The sequence below is a fragment of the Juglans microcarpa x Juglans regia genome, chromosome 4S, assembly GCF_004785595.1.
Source record: "Juglans microcarpa x Juglans regia isolate MS1-56 chromosome 4S, Jm3101_v1.0, whole genome shotgun sequence".
NCBI classification, from domain to species: domain Eukaryota; kingdom Viridiplantae; phylum Streptophyta; class Magnoliopsida; order Fagales; family Juglandaceae; genus Juglans; species Juglans microcarpa x Juglans regia.
In genome coordinates, this window is record NC_054601.1 from 16,570,203 (window position 1) to 16,587,213 (window position 17,011).

At 35.7% G+C, this 17,011-nt stretch overlaps 1 protein-coding gene across 2 annotated transcripts; it reads right to left on the reverse strand.

Moving 5' to 3' along the window:
- Positions 1–800: 800 nt before the first annotated feature.
- Positions 801–15,951, reverse strand: LOC121262267. 2 transcript variants are annotated; one of them, XM_041164666.1, is made up of 9 exons: positions 15,809–15,951; positions 15,102–15,426; positions 13,715–13,806; positions 12,871–13,571; positions 8,078–8,148; positions 7,135–7,224; positions 6,851–7,036; positions 5,904–6,036; positions 801–1,503 (listed from the first exon to the last, which is right to left on the reverse strand). In XM_041164666.1, the coding sequence occupies exons 2-9, from the start codon at positions 15,231–15,233 to the stop codon at positions 1,340–1,342; spliced, it is 1,569 nt and encodes a 522-aa protein (XP_041020600.1). In that variant the 5' UTR covers positions 15,234–15,426; positions 15,809–15,951; the 3' UTR covers positions 801–1,339. The 2 variants fall into 2 exon arrangements, with proteins under 2 accessions (XP_041020600.1, XP_041020599.1); XM_041164665.1 differs by lacking the exon at positions 15,809–15,951 and having other exon boundaries at positions 15,102–15,774.
- Between the last annotated feature and the right edge of the window lie 1,060 nt (positions 15,952–17,011).

Consider the following 17,011-nt stretch of genomic DNA (forward strand, 5'->3'; position numbering starts at 1 on the left):
GTTAAGACTATACCCTCCAACTACTAGTTTTTATATAATAATAATAACATGCTTCGTCAAATTATAATCTTTAAAATGGTGAAAATAGGTGAGATGATACAAGTGTGGTAGGAGATCCAGTATTGTTACTCCCAAGAGAACACAACAAATGGAAAGAGAGGACTTACAGAAGGTAGCAGAATAAGACTATAAGACACTTTCCTGTTAGGATGAAGAGCAGTGCTACCCATAAGCCTCACACCCTACACACCCACTTAAAAACATGTCATTTTACCTTTTTATTCTATTTTACTTACAAACATGTCTGGAATCATTTTCATTACGTGGGTAAAAAAGTAAAATGACATGTTTTTAAATGGGTGTGCAGAATGTGAGGCTTATGTCTAGAATTTTTCTAGGATGAATGACCAAGAAAACGAGCATATTCCAATGAATATTGGATCGGAAGCTTCTCTCTTAGCATGAAAATACTTTCCCCTCAAAGGTTGATCAACCAGCTCTTCAATTTTTCTTTTACCTTGCCTTCTCATCAGGACTGGAATCCAATATGCCAATCTCCACACCCAACCGTTGTAGTTAAACCCCCGCAACCTCTTATCTTATTTCTCAAGTCAAGAGAAAGACAAAAAAAAAAAAAGATTCTCTGATCCTATTCGTCTTGGACAAGGCATGAACAACATTACCGATGTTATAATTTCCATACGACCAGCAGATTTCAGCTTTTGCTGGGTAAGAATCCTCACACCCGGACAGGTTCTTTGAGTTGTAGGTATGTCTAGGTAAAGAAAGTCCCAAGAAAGTAAGACAATACTCCCATTTAAAGAATCAACAAATTTAAGGTCTATGGAAACAATCATACAAGCCAATACACATTATTTCTGCCCCCACTTTCCTTCTTTGCTGTTCAAGCAAAATCTGAAAAAACTACAACCTGGAAATCATGGTACACGCTGCAGGGCATATTCGTTTTTGCAATTAAATGCCTTTATACCAGTAGTCAATAAACAATATCAATTTCGCAGCCATCGGCGAATGTCACCAAGTAAAAAGGAAAACCACCCAAACAATCATATCAAGGGATATGTCCTCGCGGAGTGATCCTCTCCCTTTAAAAGTCACCGATCAGTCCTTCACTAAGCAGTGGCCTTGGATATGACAAAAAGGGGTTAGACTTAGACTCACCTCTACAGCTGCTCGCGGTATATATACACCAAGGTCATTTGATGATAACTCCAGCTTTTTAGGTTCCAAAGGCAAAGGTGATCTGCAGAAAAAACTCCACTACTTCTGGTGAGAGTTTTGAGTGACGGAAGCAACAAGGAATCCTATATGCTAAATGCTATGTTTTGTTCTCTGTTACAGGAGATGAAGACTTCATGGCCAAAACATTAAGCAAACTTTGAGTAGCCACGAGCTTTTCCCTCAGCATGACATTATACTCGTATAAACTTCTGAGATTCTCGTGGACATCAGACATATCCATTTCAGAACTAGGCTTCAATTCTGCAACGAAAAAGTAACACATCACATATACTAGGTAGTAAGAATTGGCATGAGTTAATAAACAAAATCCTCAGTCAAAGATCCCTCTTGCTTCACAGATAAAGATTACTGTTTCTGTTAGACACTTTAAAGTGTTCCAACAAGTAATTTCAAGCAACATTTGCCATCAGATATATACTGCAACAAGTAGCATACTACCGAAGGGCATAACCTGCTGCATAATTTACTTATATATAAAAAATAATCTGCTGCACAACCCTAAGAAGTGACTATCGCAAAGCATAGCATACTATATGACACAATACTACTTGGTTATCGGTGGTAGTAGAAGTTGACAATGATGATGTAGCACAAAGGCTGTGTGAACAGTATCGTGAGTAGTCTTGTGAACAGTGTATGCTTGGGCTCTTGCCTACTCTTACGATCAATAAAACTTTGTTTACCAATAAAAAGAAAACAGTGCTATGCCTATGGGCTTATAAAGATTGGGTATTTTGTGGTTTTTGAAGATTAGGCATTTAAAAAATTACTAGGTCAAGATTTATTGGGTTTTCGGGAAAATCATAGAACCTAAGATTCAGGCCTAGGGCTCTTTGGCATCACTCCACAGATATGGCTACATCACATAATCCATAAAGCAATAGATTCTGGAAATTAGCCATCTTCTTCAATAATAATCTGCAAACTTTATTTGCTTTCTCAATAAGCCATAAGGCGAAGAAGTTTGAAACCCTCATCCCATTCAGCCAATTGCCAACAATGTGTAACTCCACAGTCACACCCTAGAACTTGAATCTCTAGGGTTGGGATGAATTTTGAAATGATAAACGATATTTGCAATCCTAAGGTATGCAAGCCTCGTGCACACCTTTTAAAAAAGTGAGTAAATATGAGATCTACATGAAAAAATCATTTTTTTAATAGTCGACCCCACTTTTTTTCAAGGGGAGTGTGCTAGGCTTATACACCTTAGGACTGTATCTAACATTACTCTTTTGAAATTAGGCCCACAGGTCCTAAGTTATTGCATATTATTGTGAGTTAATTTTCTGAACATTGATTTGAATCTTTGATGAGACTATTAAAATTGCATCCTTCGACACATCTTGTAGTAAAGGCTGCCTAGATTTTCTAGTTACGCAAGGAATCATAATTTTTCAAGAAACCCAAGACCACCAGGAAACTTCCTAGAGACCACCAAGAAAAAGGGCTGTTAATAGTCAACACTCCGTTCCCTTTGATTAAACCGAAATATATTCAAGACGGCTGAGACTCTGCACAAACTAGGACAGCTTTCCTGACTCCACATAGACCCGATATCATGAGAAACCCTAGGACAAAAAGGCCATCAGCATAGGTAAAACCCTAAATGCCGAAACTTGGAGCCCAATCGTGCTCCAAGATACCCACATCAAGGGCTGCCTCTTGATCATTAGAATTCTCTTCATACTAAAACAACCATTAGAGTCATATTCAAAGCAAAACGGCTCCGAATCTCACCCTAACTGCTGCCACTTTCTATTATCTACAGATTTCCAATTCCTTTATAATCAATCATTGTAGCGCCAACCCTAAAGAAAATAAGCCCAGAAATCTTCCTCCTCCTCACACTACCCAAACCTAAAGAAGATTGCCTGCTGAATCTTTTTCCTCGAGTTTTTCTTGCCAAAATCTTAAAGGGGACCCTTACAAAGTTGCTGCAACTCTAGGTAAGACAAAATCCAGAAAGTTCTCTCTTCTTTCTTCAATATGTATTGGGTACACCCTAAACCCATCTGTGTTGGCTGTCCAGGTTCAAGGAAGGTAAGGCAACAACTTTTCCCCTATTTTCTCCCTAATTGCTGAAGCCCTAGGTGAATTCTCACTAGACTTTTTGAACTTTCCTCCATGAATAATAAGATTGTCCCTCTCCTAATAAGTTGCTGTCCATGTTTTAACAGTATCAAAAAATAAAGAAAATTGAGGGAGATTGGAAAGTCTTGGGTAAGAATCCTTCTCAACAAACTTGAGAAATTAAGAACAAACCCTACAAAATCCCTCTTTGTTGTTCCCCTACATTAGAACTCCTAACTTGTAGTATTCTATGAGACCTAGTGGCTGAAATTCTGAACATAATTGAAAATCCACAAAATGCCCTAATAGCCCTTTAAATCTATATTCCCTTCTAGCAAATGCATGATGAAGGCTAAATAGCATGTCAGCATACAAAGTTTATATGTCCACAATCATCACAGCATGTAGCTTGTGTGAATAGAAGAGAATGATGGCATAGTATCAAATAACATGGTTGTTGTCAAGTATTTGACAGCAACACTACCACCACTACTCAGGGATAATTGTCAGCCCTAACCTAGTGATAACAGCTCACACACTTTATGAGTTAAACCTGATAATTTTGGAGAGACAATCCATGAGCCTAAACACCCTAGATATCTTCTAAACAGGACGGTTTCATGAGGAAAACCCTTGCTTCCAGTGGCTGGAAACTCCAGCAGTCCACCATCATGGAGATAACAAAAACATAGGATTGTGAAATCTAACCTTATGTCTACCATTACGGCATGTATGAGTATTGAGAATGGATGCGCTGTTGTATAGGTTGCTAACTAACATGACTTTCCTTCTTAGAAGCTAAGAGGTAAGTAACCCCTTATATGTGCGGTAAACATTCTCCTCTTGCTTGAAAAGTGTTGTCAAATTTTTATGCTACATATGACCCTTCATTGAAAGCCTCTCTTCTTATGTACCAAAAATATGATAACATGCGAAGTGCTTGTGAATTTCAATTAATGTCATGTTGGCTCAGACATCACCACCTTTATTTGGACTTCCATGTGGGTTGCACATCTACCTATAACTTTGTGTTGGTGCCTTGCATCTCTTTGGGCCATCTTTTAATGCCTTAACATTCATTCAGTTTTTATTTGATCTTGCCTTATGAACTTTGTATGGAATGAGTGCATGCAAAGCTTGATGTGTTGGCCATAAAGCAAGTGAAAGACATGTTTAATGTTATGCAACGAACATGTTGGTTGTCTATTCATTGTTAGATATGATGGATATGTTGTTTGTTTAGTCATTGTTTACTACTTATCGGATATGTGATATGTTTGTTTAGTCGTTTACTTTATGATTTATTATATACCAATTCTTCGACTCACTTTTGTATGCGTTTATGTAAATGTTCAGGTGATGAGGATGATATTGATGAGAAAGCAGGCAAGAATTAGATGAGACTCCAAACTTAGATGACGATACAGGATTAATTCTGAATTATTATGAGGTTATTGTAATTTTCAGTTATCAACACAGTTCATGTTATGCTTTAAATTTTATTATGTCAATAAAATGAGGTAAAGTTTTCTTTTCTTTTTTTTATTATTCTGGTGTTAAATCTCTTATCTGGTACAAAGCTATGTATGAGTAGCTTTCAAAACCCAATGGAAAGGGAGTGTTACATTCACAGTATCTTGTAGTCTATAAAACACCTGAACCCAACTTACAATCTAATTTCCATTAGTTGCATAAATTTACAACTTCTATATTCAGGGTTTATGCAGTCTTGTAGCAGTGACTGAAGCTTTATCAAGCATATCCACGTTTTGCATATGTCCCTATTGAATTTAAATATCAGTGATATCAACCTAAAGAAAGCTTGATGCAGTGAGCATTCACAGATATTCAGTTCACAAAGAGATTGATTCACCCCCGACTATTTGTGTGAGTACTATCTTATGTTCAACAGTGAAGCCCATATTTTATAAGGAATAATTTATGAAAAATATTGAGTGGTTCATATGATTTAAGCAAAATCTCGGAATAACTAATGTCAATTTAGTTTTCAATTAGGTCTGGTTGAATTGAGTTTTCAACTGAACGTATATAAGTTGTTCCTCGCACTGGTAAAATTCTTTTTCAAAGAGAAATAGCTTAAATCTACAAAGGGGTACATCCGTACATACTATATCAGTGTATAATAATTTCTTTTTCAATGGTAAAACATGCAAAGACAAAATTATAATAATTAGTTGTTAGAGCATTGGCATCCGATTATGTAATTTTTGGGTTAAAATTTAGCTCGAAAAGACATCTTGGCTATTTTACATAATCTAGTTCGTATACATCCAACAATGGATTATTTATAAATTTCACTAAGCCATTAAATATTTTTTAATTTTTTTGTAATATTAAATTTTGCTAAACCATTGAAGTACAAGTACTAAAAAAATAAAAAAATGTTACACAATGGATTTAGCTGAGCTACAGTAGCCATCGCTGAAGGTAGCTGAAAGTTAAATTAGTAAGATATTTCGTTAGTTCAATGTGGGAGTATTTTGTGCATCTTTAGTTAAATTATACACTGCTATATAGCATAGAGAGACATATGACACTGCTCTTACCTAGTATAGGTGGTGGGGTAATGATATCATCTGCAACCAAAAATGCTTGAGCCTCGGAGGAAACTCCCTCACTTGAACCGACAGAATGTTGTTTCACAACATTTGTGGAGCCGAGAACTTCACGTTTTACAGGCTGGAGAAAATAAGCATTAGAAGATATACCTCATATTGATAAAGTTTCACCACAATCAAAACTCTAAGAACAAATAAGCACCAAATATATTAACATGCAAAGAGTATAGAGTCACACACAACTAACATATAAACAAAATTGTCGTATCAAAAATTGCTTGACCATAAAACATTTAATTCAGTATCGACAGTTCCACCTTGCATTCATGCCTATTATTATCGGGTAACCAATTGGAAATAATTTATAGCCTAAAACTGCAACTACCATGACCATGTTTGGGATTTGAGATGAGTTGAGAAAATCTCATCTCATCTCAAACCTTCTCATGATTTCCTTCCCTAACATCACTCAAACAAAAAACAATTTTCAATTTCAAATATTCAATTTTTTCATCTAATCATTAACTAATCATTACAAATTTCCCAAATTTCCAAACAAAACATTAAAAAAAAAAAAAAAATTACAACATTTTCAAATTTCAAAATAAAAATAATATTAAAAAAAGTTATATTCCAACAATTTTTTAAATTATAATATTTTTATTCAACTTTTTCTCTCTCATTTCTCAAAACCCAATAAAACATCTTCACTCAAACCATTTCACTGTTATTCATAGAATTCTCATCTCATCTCATCTCATCTCATTACCCAAGCATGCCCGGGAACTGAACCCTAAGTCAAACTACTTCAAAGTCTTAGCCATAAATAAGGCCAAGGAATGTAAAAAAATATAGCCATAAAAGAGGCAATAGAATCAACCTCACTTTAGAAAGTAAATTAATCTGACTTTTAAAAGAAAATAATAAAGCATCACCTCACTAGGCAAGCTATGTTTATTGTTGAAAGTGATAGAATCCCATTTTTTTGGTTGGCTATGCTTGAGTGACGATCGGTTTCTGCGAGCTAATTGAACCATAACACCACCACAACTTGATTTCTCTTTAGGACTATTGTAGTCCAATGTACCACGGCCCCAAGTGTACATTACATATTTCCTCAACTGGTAAAAATCAGAAAGCATATAAGTCACTTAAAATAAGACAGCCGAAACAAATTTAAAACCTTGAGGAAAAGCTATGTCCTCAGGATAAGCATTACTTTATTCCAGCGGTCTTGAGCCTTTCGCCGATTTCTAATCTTACGCAAAATGCTGTCTTCATTACGGAGTCTTTTTATCCTGTACTCGAACTACAAATCAGAAAAGATTTTCTTGATTAGTAATAGAAAAGCAATCGTATATGAAATACAAAGCAAACATTTTATATCATAGAATCGAAACTCGAAAGTGTGAAACATTGAAATAATTAGAAGTCAACTAGTAGTAGAGATCCGATACAACCTATTGGATATAATTACTTTTTCAAACTAGGCTCTAGTACTTCATTACTGTTCATGATCACAAAATGACAGCAATATGTTTTATGTACTGCAAAAAAGATCAAGATTTTTCTTTTTTGATAAGTAAGAAGAAGTTATTAATCCACATAATTAGGCAAAGTTCAAGTAAACAGGAAGTATACAAGAGAAAAACCTAATTACAAGAAAGGATCAAGATTATACTGTTTTAGATATAACAATTAAAATCAACAACCTTCTGTTTCAAAATCCCTAATCACTATCACCTTGTTGAGATTTTAATTTCCTTATAACCTATTATAATAATATACAATGCTTCCAAATTTACGCCCCTGCCAACAAGTAATCAAGATTATTCTGCAACACAGCCACCTTTGCCGCATCCGTCTTAAACAACCATCCAACATGCCCGAGCAATAAAAAGAACTTATTTTAACAATGCTACTCAAGCAGCACCGCATTTCTACTTCGTACTCCACACTTAAGTGTGCACACTAGCAAACACAAAAGGAGGGCCCACAACAAAGTTTATTTGTATTGTATATGGCTATTTAATATGAACCACTTTGCTGGAGCTTCAATCTAGGGCATAAGGGTTATTTCTTCTAATTCATGTATTTTGATAATATATCCTGGGAACAGACTTAAGAAGGAAAGCAAGCTTTGAGACGAGCAAAAGTCATACTTGCACCAAAAGATAGAAAAAAATGCCAAAGCTGATGCAATATAGACCACCAAGATCTGCGAGGAAGCTTACTACAAATCAAACAAACAAGATAAAATTAGATTATTGGAAATGAAAGTAATTTAAACAATAAACCATACATTTTAGCAAAGTAGAATACAGAAACTAAGAGTTCTAGGAGCATAGATGCATAAAAAAATTATTCATTGGTGCTTTTTGATCCACAAAACATTATGCTTATTAATAAAAGAAAATATGAAGGTAGCCGTAATCAGGTCACTCTGACTAACTGCCCAATTTACCGCTGAATCTTTTGAATGTAAGAAATAAAACAAAAAGATACAAAAATAAAGCATATTGCTAGTTTGTTTAGCTTCTATTTTACTATAAAAAGGAGCTTCATTCAAATTAGCAGAAAGGAAACGGACAGATGAGAGTGACATAGGCTCAACTGAAACAGCTTAATTAACGAAGCAGTTTGACTAGTCTCTCTCCTAGAAAGTAGCAAGCAACATTAGAGGGAAAAGCAATCCCTATTACATCTGCAAATGAGGGAGCATTCTGTCCCAGTCAGCAATCATCTAACTGAAGTCTTTTGTGAGTGTGCTCCCAACTTTGTAGTAAGTCTGCACATCCATTGCTGTTAGTGTAGATATATTCAACGATCCACAAATCTAATCTCTTGATGTTATAGCTGCCAGTCCAGAGCTAGAGCTCAATACACTAATACTACCTGTTGCATTAGCTTAAGCACCACCTTTTGTAGCCCATTTCAAGCAACGAGCGACTCCTCTAGGTCCTAGAAATCATACAGCCACATTAAAACTGACTCCAACAGCTGCCCTCCCCCCCCCCCCCCCCCCCCCCCCCCCCCCACAAAAAAAAAAGGGGGGCACCTACCGTCTCCACCCCATTGTGATGTAGTGCATACTTAACTAACACAGAAGAGAGAGACACGAGGAGTCAAGTAGCCTAGGGAAACACCCTAAATTCTCACTCTTTAAACTGCATTTCCCTAGAAAACCTAGAAAGAAATCCAGTAAGGAAACACACTTAAACAAGTGAGTTATTGCTTTCCATGATAGTGAGGAAATTTGATCTACCTCATTCTGAGATTTTCTTCCCAAAACATCAGCACAGGCCATACTTTAGCAGACTGAACTTGTCTCATAAAATGGTTCTTCTCGACAATCCATTTATTGATATAAATGAAAGGAAGTTTAAAAAAAATAAAACTTTTTTAAGGTCATTTGTCAAGAAAACTAGCCCGTAGAAATCATACTCTCCAAAAAACTTAATCCAAGAGAAAAAAATTTCAGCACAAAGAAAAAAAGGAGAAATCGAAAGAACAGGTGGTCTGCCAATTTCATAGAGCAACGAAACACAACGCAGATATTGCTAAAGACCAACCACTACAAGGTTAAAATGGAAACACTCAAATATCTAGAATTGGAAACAGAAATGAAAAAATCCATCTTACATAGGACTGAGATGAGTAAAGGACAGAAACATAACAAATTTCTGGAGAATGATTAAAACGAGTGAAATGCCTGACCTTGGAAAGTTAGCATAAGCAGACAACTGGGTGGCTTAAAGCACGAATCTAAATACACTTTGCTTGGAAAGGAACTCCATGGGTGCATCTTAAAGAGTTAACATCCTTTGAAAAAAGGGACGATGAAGGTCATGCGTTTACATTATAAATTAGATATGGTCTATATAGGATTTTTTTTTTTTTTAAATAAGTAAGCGATTGTATTAATATAATTGGCATAGCCCAAGTGCACATTTCCTTTTTATCACAGTTCTGAAGAATTACAGTGTCTTCAGAGACCTAATAGCTATGGTCATAGCTTTTATCAAAAAGAAAATGATCTGCCCATTAAAGAAGTTGAATAATGATATGGGCAACTAACCCATCTTGAAGAGCAAATACTCTCATATGCATACCAAGACTGGTATGCACTCATTCCCCATGCTTTCTTAGCATTCACCACACCAAACACTCTCAATGCTCTAGCCACATGCATTAACAAGTGCATGTAAGTGCATACATCTTATGTAAGTGCATAAAAACCCATTCACCATAACAAATTATAATTTGAGACCCTTGTGCACAAAGAGTTTAATATCTTAACCCAACAATATATATAATGGACGACTCCAATAATTGGACTGGGCATTCTTTGGATATACAAAGAAAATCTAAGAAAATAATCCGCATTGAGACACCATGCCTAATTTTTTTAACAAACTGATATATTTGTAACTTAAGCAACTTCAAAACAATGCCAGAGCTTAAAAAATAATAACTTGCTCCATTTCAAGTGCGCACTCCAGGGGAAATGGTTTTGGCACTATCAAAATAAAAGTGAGGCCTTGTGGAAAGTAGTTATAGACACTATACAGCGAATGGGGTGGTAGGTGTTCTAATGAGATCCAAGGTTCTTATGGGGTGGGTTTATGGAAGAATACAAGGAAAGCTTGTGGAAAGTTTTCTAATCATATTAGATTTGAAGGAGACAAGTCTATGATTAGATTCTAGCATGATCTATGATGTGGCATCTGGAAAAACGTTTTTCTAGATGTGTACAAGTGGCTTGTGCAAAGGAGGCTTATTTGGCTAACTTTTTGGAGATTTCGAATGGTTCCCCCTCAAAGGAATGTTTTTTTTATCCGAGCGGCTCATGATTGAGAAGGTTGAGGTCTTTTTGTCATTTTTTAATCTGTTGTACTCCACTAGTATGAGAACAAGAGGAGAAGAGCCCCTTCCAAAACAGGAAATTTTTGTTTTTTTGTTTTTTTTATTAGCACCAAGTGTCCAGGAACAACATCCCAACTAATCCCGGGGGTGCACAGGCCCTCCGGCAATGAGAGTCCTGCAAGTGCACCTTGGGTAATTTAATGAGAAAATCTCACAGTCTGATGGCCCCTAGAGATTGTTTGCACCCGAGGGGATGTGAACCTTAGACCTAAGGGGAGCATACCTCCAAGCCCAAAGTCTTTACCAACCAAGAGAGGAAATTCAATGTCCGTTTCTTCTATAACGTGCTCATTCCTCATGGTAACTACACTTTTCCTTAGAGTAGACTAGTAACTTAAAAAAAAAAAAAAAAGAATATAGTAGACTACTATAAAACCCCAAGGGGTTGGCCCAAGTAGTGAAGGCCTTGGTCTTGGGGTATCACTCCCTTCAAGATCCAAGGTTCAACACCTCATGGGTGCAAACAATCCTTTGAGGCCACACCCCCTGGTGAAAAGCCAGTGATTTAACCAGTTCTGTGCAGGGAAACTTTCGAGAGTGCGGTACACAGGGCCTGCCTTGGAGAGATTCACCGACATATAAAAAAAAAAAAAAAAAGACTTGTATGAAAACAAGAGGCAAAGATATGTTGCTTTAGCCCCTTCGAAAAGAAGAAATTTCCACATTCATTCTCTCTATAATACCTTGCCTCCTCATGGAAAATGGAGGTGTTGTCAAGAACTATGTTTATCTCTTGGATGACATCTCTAGGAAAGATTCTCACCATGGATAAATCTAAGGAAAGGACACATTGTTATAATGGAGTGGTTGTTTTTCTCTTGGACGGCATCTCTAGGGAAGATTCTCACCGTGGATAAATCTAAAGAAAGGGCACATTGTTATAATGGAGTGGTTTCTATGTGTAAAAGAGTGGAGAGTCTCCGGATCACCTTTCTACTACATTGTTAAGTGCCAGATGTGCTAAATAGGAACAAGGCAAGTGTAAGGTGGCTAGTGCTATGTTGGTATGATGTCTTCAACTGAGTCGATTTGGCATGGATAATGCCTACAATATGGTAGACTAGTATGAAAATAAGAGGTGAAGATATGTTGCTTTGGCCCCTTGCAAGAGAAGAAATTTCAACATTTGTTCTCTCTACAATGTCCTTGTTCCTCATGGCAAACTAAGGTGCCTTCAAGAGCAGCGTTTTTCACTTGGACAGCATCTCTAGGGAAAATTCTCACCATGGATAAATCTAAAGAAAGGACACATTGTTATAATGGAATGGTGTTGTATGTGTAAGAGTAGAGAGTCTATGGATCACCTCTCTACTACACTTTAAGGTGGCTAGTGCTGAGTTGGAATCATGTCTTGAATGGAGTTGGTTTGGCATCGATAATGCCTAGAAGCAATGTCAGCCTTTTTCATTCATGGAGAGGATTAGGTGGTAGCTCATAAAATTTAGGAGTATGGACAATGGTTCTTACATGCCTTATTTGGTGTATTTGGAGGGAAAGGAATGACAGAAACTTTGAGGACTTCAAAAAGACAATGTAGGAGATCATGACATTCTTTTTCAACACACTCATCCTTTGGACAGCTTCCATAGATTTTCTTGGGATTAGTTTCCATGGTCTTCTAGCATCCTTTTCCTTCTGTATTTCTAGCTAGGTCACTTGTACACATCTTGTTGCACTTGGATTGCACCTTTCGTGCTTATAATGAGATTCTTATTACTTAAAAAATTGGATACAGATAAGTCCCGGACAGTCATTTAGCAAATCAAGTAAAAGAACATTGTGATAAACAAGACAATATTCACTTCATTCACCCACAGTACAAACAAAAAGTTTCCATTAGTAAAAGAGTGGTGATAATGGTGTTGCAAAAACCTTCATAATGGTTATAACAAAACCAATATAAAGCATAACTATGGGAAAATTGCAAGAGTTGGAGTACAACACATGGGCATAAAGCTTGAGTAGCATATTGTAGACAGGACGTGCACAATGGATAGACCATATATACAAAATGAAGCATGTTACTTACCTGGACCCCCCATATTTTGATTGCTGATCTCAACAATATAGGCAGAGAGAAGGTTTATAGACAATGTGATGTTGATTAGCCCATCATTGGAGTTTTGAAGCGAGGCATGGAGCAGACTAGTTTCATGAAATGATGAACCAGGGAGAAATTCACGAAATAGAGGCTGCATGAGCCTCAGATCATGTAGATTATGGTAAATCCGCGGAAATAAATTGAATTTCAAAATGTTTGAAACCCTCCCTCTGAATGTTACTGGTTTATCATCAACACTGCTTCCATTTTTTACTGTCCCACATACAAAGCTCACATGTTTCTTGTTATTTTGATTCCTAGCAGTAAGGTTGAACCGGAATCCAACAGCAGTTGCAGGATTATTGGGAAGATCAATGAAGTGCCAAGATAGGTACAAATTGTCTTGGATGAATTTGCAACTGCTACACCTAATAGTTATAGTTGGCCCCTGACTTGTGTTATGACACGAGTAATTTGCAAATTCTGAGAGAGAAGCAAATCTTTGGTCGAAAGAGCCAGGATTCCCCATAACCAAAGTATCAAGATTACGTAACTGAGAACAGCTCATACTAGAAAGAGTGGTGATATTAAATTCCATGTCATTGACAAAGGAGGCTAAGTCAGGTGCATTTGTTGCTCTGATATTGTGCACCTCAACAGATCTCTTTGATATTATTTGGTAGAGCAACCTGAGAAGGAACTGAAAAGCCAAGTCAATCTCAAATCATGTGACAGACAGGGCAATATAAAAATGACATTTTTAATAAATAGATCGGATTCACATCAACAAATTGTAGTTGTTAGTTTAAAGATGGATAACATCAATACTCACGCAGCGAACAAACCAATGAAGACTATCCAACTTGCTATTGAAAACATTCCACCGAGTTCTGTCTTCCGCTTCACAACTACCTTCTGGTCATTCTGTAAGAAAACCTTGAACCAGTCAAAACATTGTCATATTATATCAAGAATCAAGATGTATCATAAAGATGCAAAAGAGAAAATGATTAAATCAACCCTGGGTGGAACCTTTGCAGTGATTAAGGTTTCCAAAATAGTCAAACTTTTAGACATCTTGAAAGGAATAGCAGCACTGCAACATACAATCAAAATTTATTTAGCCCTTAAATTATGGATTGGGATCCTCTCATTTTGTTTTTGTCTCTATTTATACTCTTGGACAATCCATGGTGATCCAGTAATAAGCCAACAACTTATCATTAATCAAGCTTAACTATATGAAGTATATGCAAGAATACCATCAATCAAGCTAACTATTCTTTATACAGATTTACAAAGAGCGGGGACCAGGAGAATTTTAAATTTTTCTTCAGAAACATAGTTCCAAATCACTAAATACAACAACATATCGCATATCTCAATAATGTGGATGACATATCATATTCAACCTATAAAGCTTTCAACCACAAAACCGAAAAAGAAATAGGAAACTTCTATTTTGATAAGTGGGAACAAATCATTTGATCATCACAAAACCAAATATTAATCTAACCCATAAAGTACTCGGCATGTGCAAGCCCTACCCAGAGATGAAGATAATCCCCCTTGATTTAAGGCAAAATTATTTAGTACGACCACATTCATCATATGATTAAAACTTAGGACCACGCCTTTCACAAATAATTCTAGTAAAAACCTGACACGAATCTCCTACACTGCATTAGTAATTCGTGAGACGTTCCGAACTAGCCAAAAGGTTGACCCTACACATCTTCACTGTAATTGATATTGTATGAGATGCTTGACATAAAGATTCATAAGGCCAAAACTTGATAGCAAAACAAGGTAAAGTAGGTAATACTTCTAGCATATTTCTTACAATCCGTGACATAGAGAAAAAGAAATTTTTGTAAGTAGTAACATAGAGAAAAATTCAAAGTTCTTTTATCTCTATTGAAAGCAACATAACTAATGGCGTAGTGGTCCAAAAGCAAGCTATACAAACTGGGGGTTTTAGATTCAAAACTCCGCATTCACAGTCTTGGGGCAATTGAACTGGTTGAATTTTCCATTAAATTACCCAAGGAAAAACTCCTTGCCTAATAGCTACGCACTAAACGACCACCTCGATTTGTCATCAGAACGAAGTAAATTCGATAACCCATATAGCGTTTTGATTAGAATGACCTATCCTACCTATGGATACGGAAAACGAAATATCCCTTTTTTTTCGGGGGTCGGGGTTCGAGTATTACCAGCCAATGCCTAGTGGAAAAGCAAATGTCCAGTCTGCTAATCCACCACCTAATCTTGAACCAGACGGTTCTGCCATCCCCAAGCTTCATGCACCGCATGAAGAAGCAGAAGCAGAGCCAGGAGAGCAGCATGACCAGTGTGGCCTCGAGGAAAACAGCCTGGGACTGAGTGAACTTCCTGATGGAGTCGAAGTCGAAGAATCTCGCCGGGAAGCCAATGGAGTACTCAACGCCGGAGTCGGTGACAATGGTGGAATCGGCCACGAAGAGGATGCAATTTTTGGCGGTTCGATTCAGGAGCTGACCGGGAGGACACGCACAGAGGCTGTCATTGAAAACAATAGAGTTTGAAGGGCATGACGACATCTCTAATATCTAATGTGTATGCGATAGAAGGATTACTGATTTAGAGAGGAGAAATATATTTTGGGAGAGAGAGAGTTTTATGAGATGTTGGGGTTGTAATGGTACTGGGGAAGATTGTTGGGTTGTTTTGGATGAATTTGGTCGTTTGTCAAAGACTCCGGAAATATATTTCTTTCGTATTGTTCTCACCGGGTCAAATTGAGTGCAGAAAATAATGGGTTTCTAGGTGAAAGGACGAGAAAGAGAGAGAGGCGTGTAGAAATTGAGGAAGTAGTTGAGGATTGTTTAGAACCTGGAAATGCTTCTGTTTAAGCAAGATCGAAGTTGTAAGCAAGATAAACCTGTTGTATGCATTGGAATGCGTGAATTTTCTGTCTCTTATGTCTTTGCAGCTGATCCGGCTTCAAGAAAGCAATGACGGAAAGAGAGAGACAGACACAGAGAGAGATTCGGGGGGGCTCTGGCAGCTTCCGGGTTGTAGAAACTGTGAGATCATTGGTGTTAATCAAATAAATTCAATCTTTAAAATTTGATAAATTTATATTTAAAATCATTACATTAGATTTATTAAATATTAAAATTTGAAACTTTAAACTATAGTGTATTTTAATTTATCTTTAAATTTGAAGACTCATTATTTATACTCTATAATTATTATTTTATTTACTTAAATTATTATTTTCCAAATTTGAGTTACAATATATTTAAATTGAGAAACAATAATTCAACTATCAAATTAAATTATTAATTAATATATAATTAGTGTAATTGTAAAATATAAAAAGAATAAATTAAAAATATTATTATTAAAAAATATATATTATATTATTATTTTTATGAATTCAATAGTTAATCTAATGTGGAGTTATGGATAAGGAAATTTTGAATTTATGAAAAATATGTATTTTTCATCAAATTTTAAGGATAAAAATGATGAATCCAATATTAATGCTCTGAGCCAGTCATAAGGTCATGTACATAAATATATATATATATATTTTATAAAATGTATATATTACAAACACAACTTTATTAACAGTTGTTCGGAAGATAGTAGGTTAGTATTCATAGATAAGTTGAAATGGTTTGTGAATAATAAAATAAAGTATTATTAAAATATTATTTCTTAATATTATTATTGTTTTAAAATTTGAAAAAATTGAATTATTTATTATACTTTATATGAAAATTTAAAAAAGTTGTAATGATAAGAAGAGATGAGTTGAAGTGAATTTTGAATCCAAACCACTCAGTACATGAATAAACCTATATATAATCGTGGACTGTCTAAGTGCTGTAATTTTCTTAAAAAAATGAGATCTATTATTATAAAATTAATATTTTTTATATGAATTTTATATTTACTCATTTTTTTAAAAGAATTACGTAATATTTACGCATTCTACAATCACAAATGTCTTTTCTCACCAAAAAAATGATAGAGATTTTCTCTAATTTCTTATCTTAATTTTTTTATATATATAATTTAGATGTATACATCAGTAGCTTAATTTTTTTATTTTTTTATTAAATAGTATATTAAA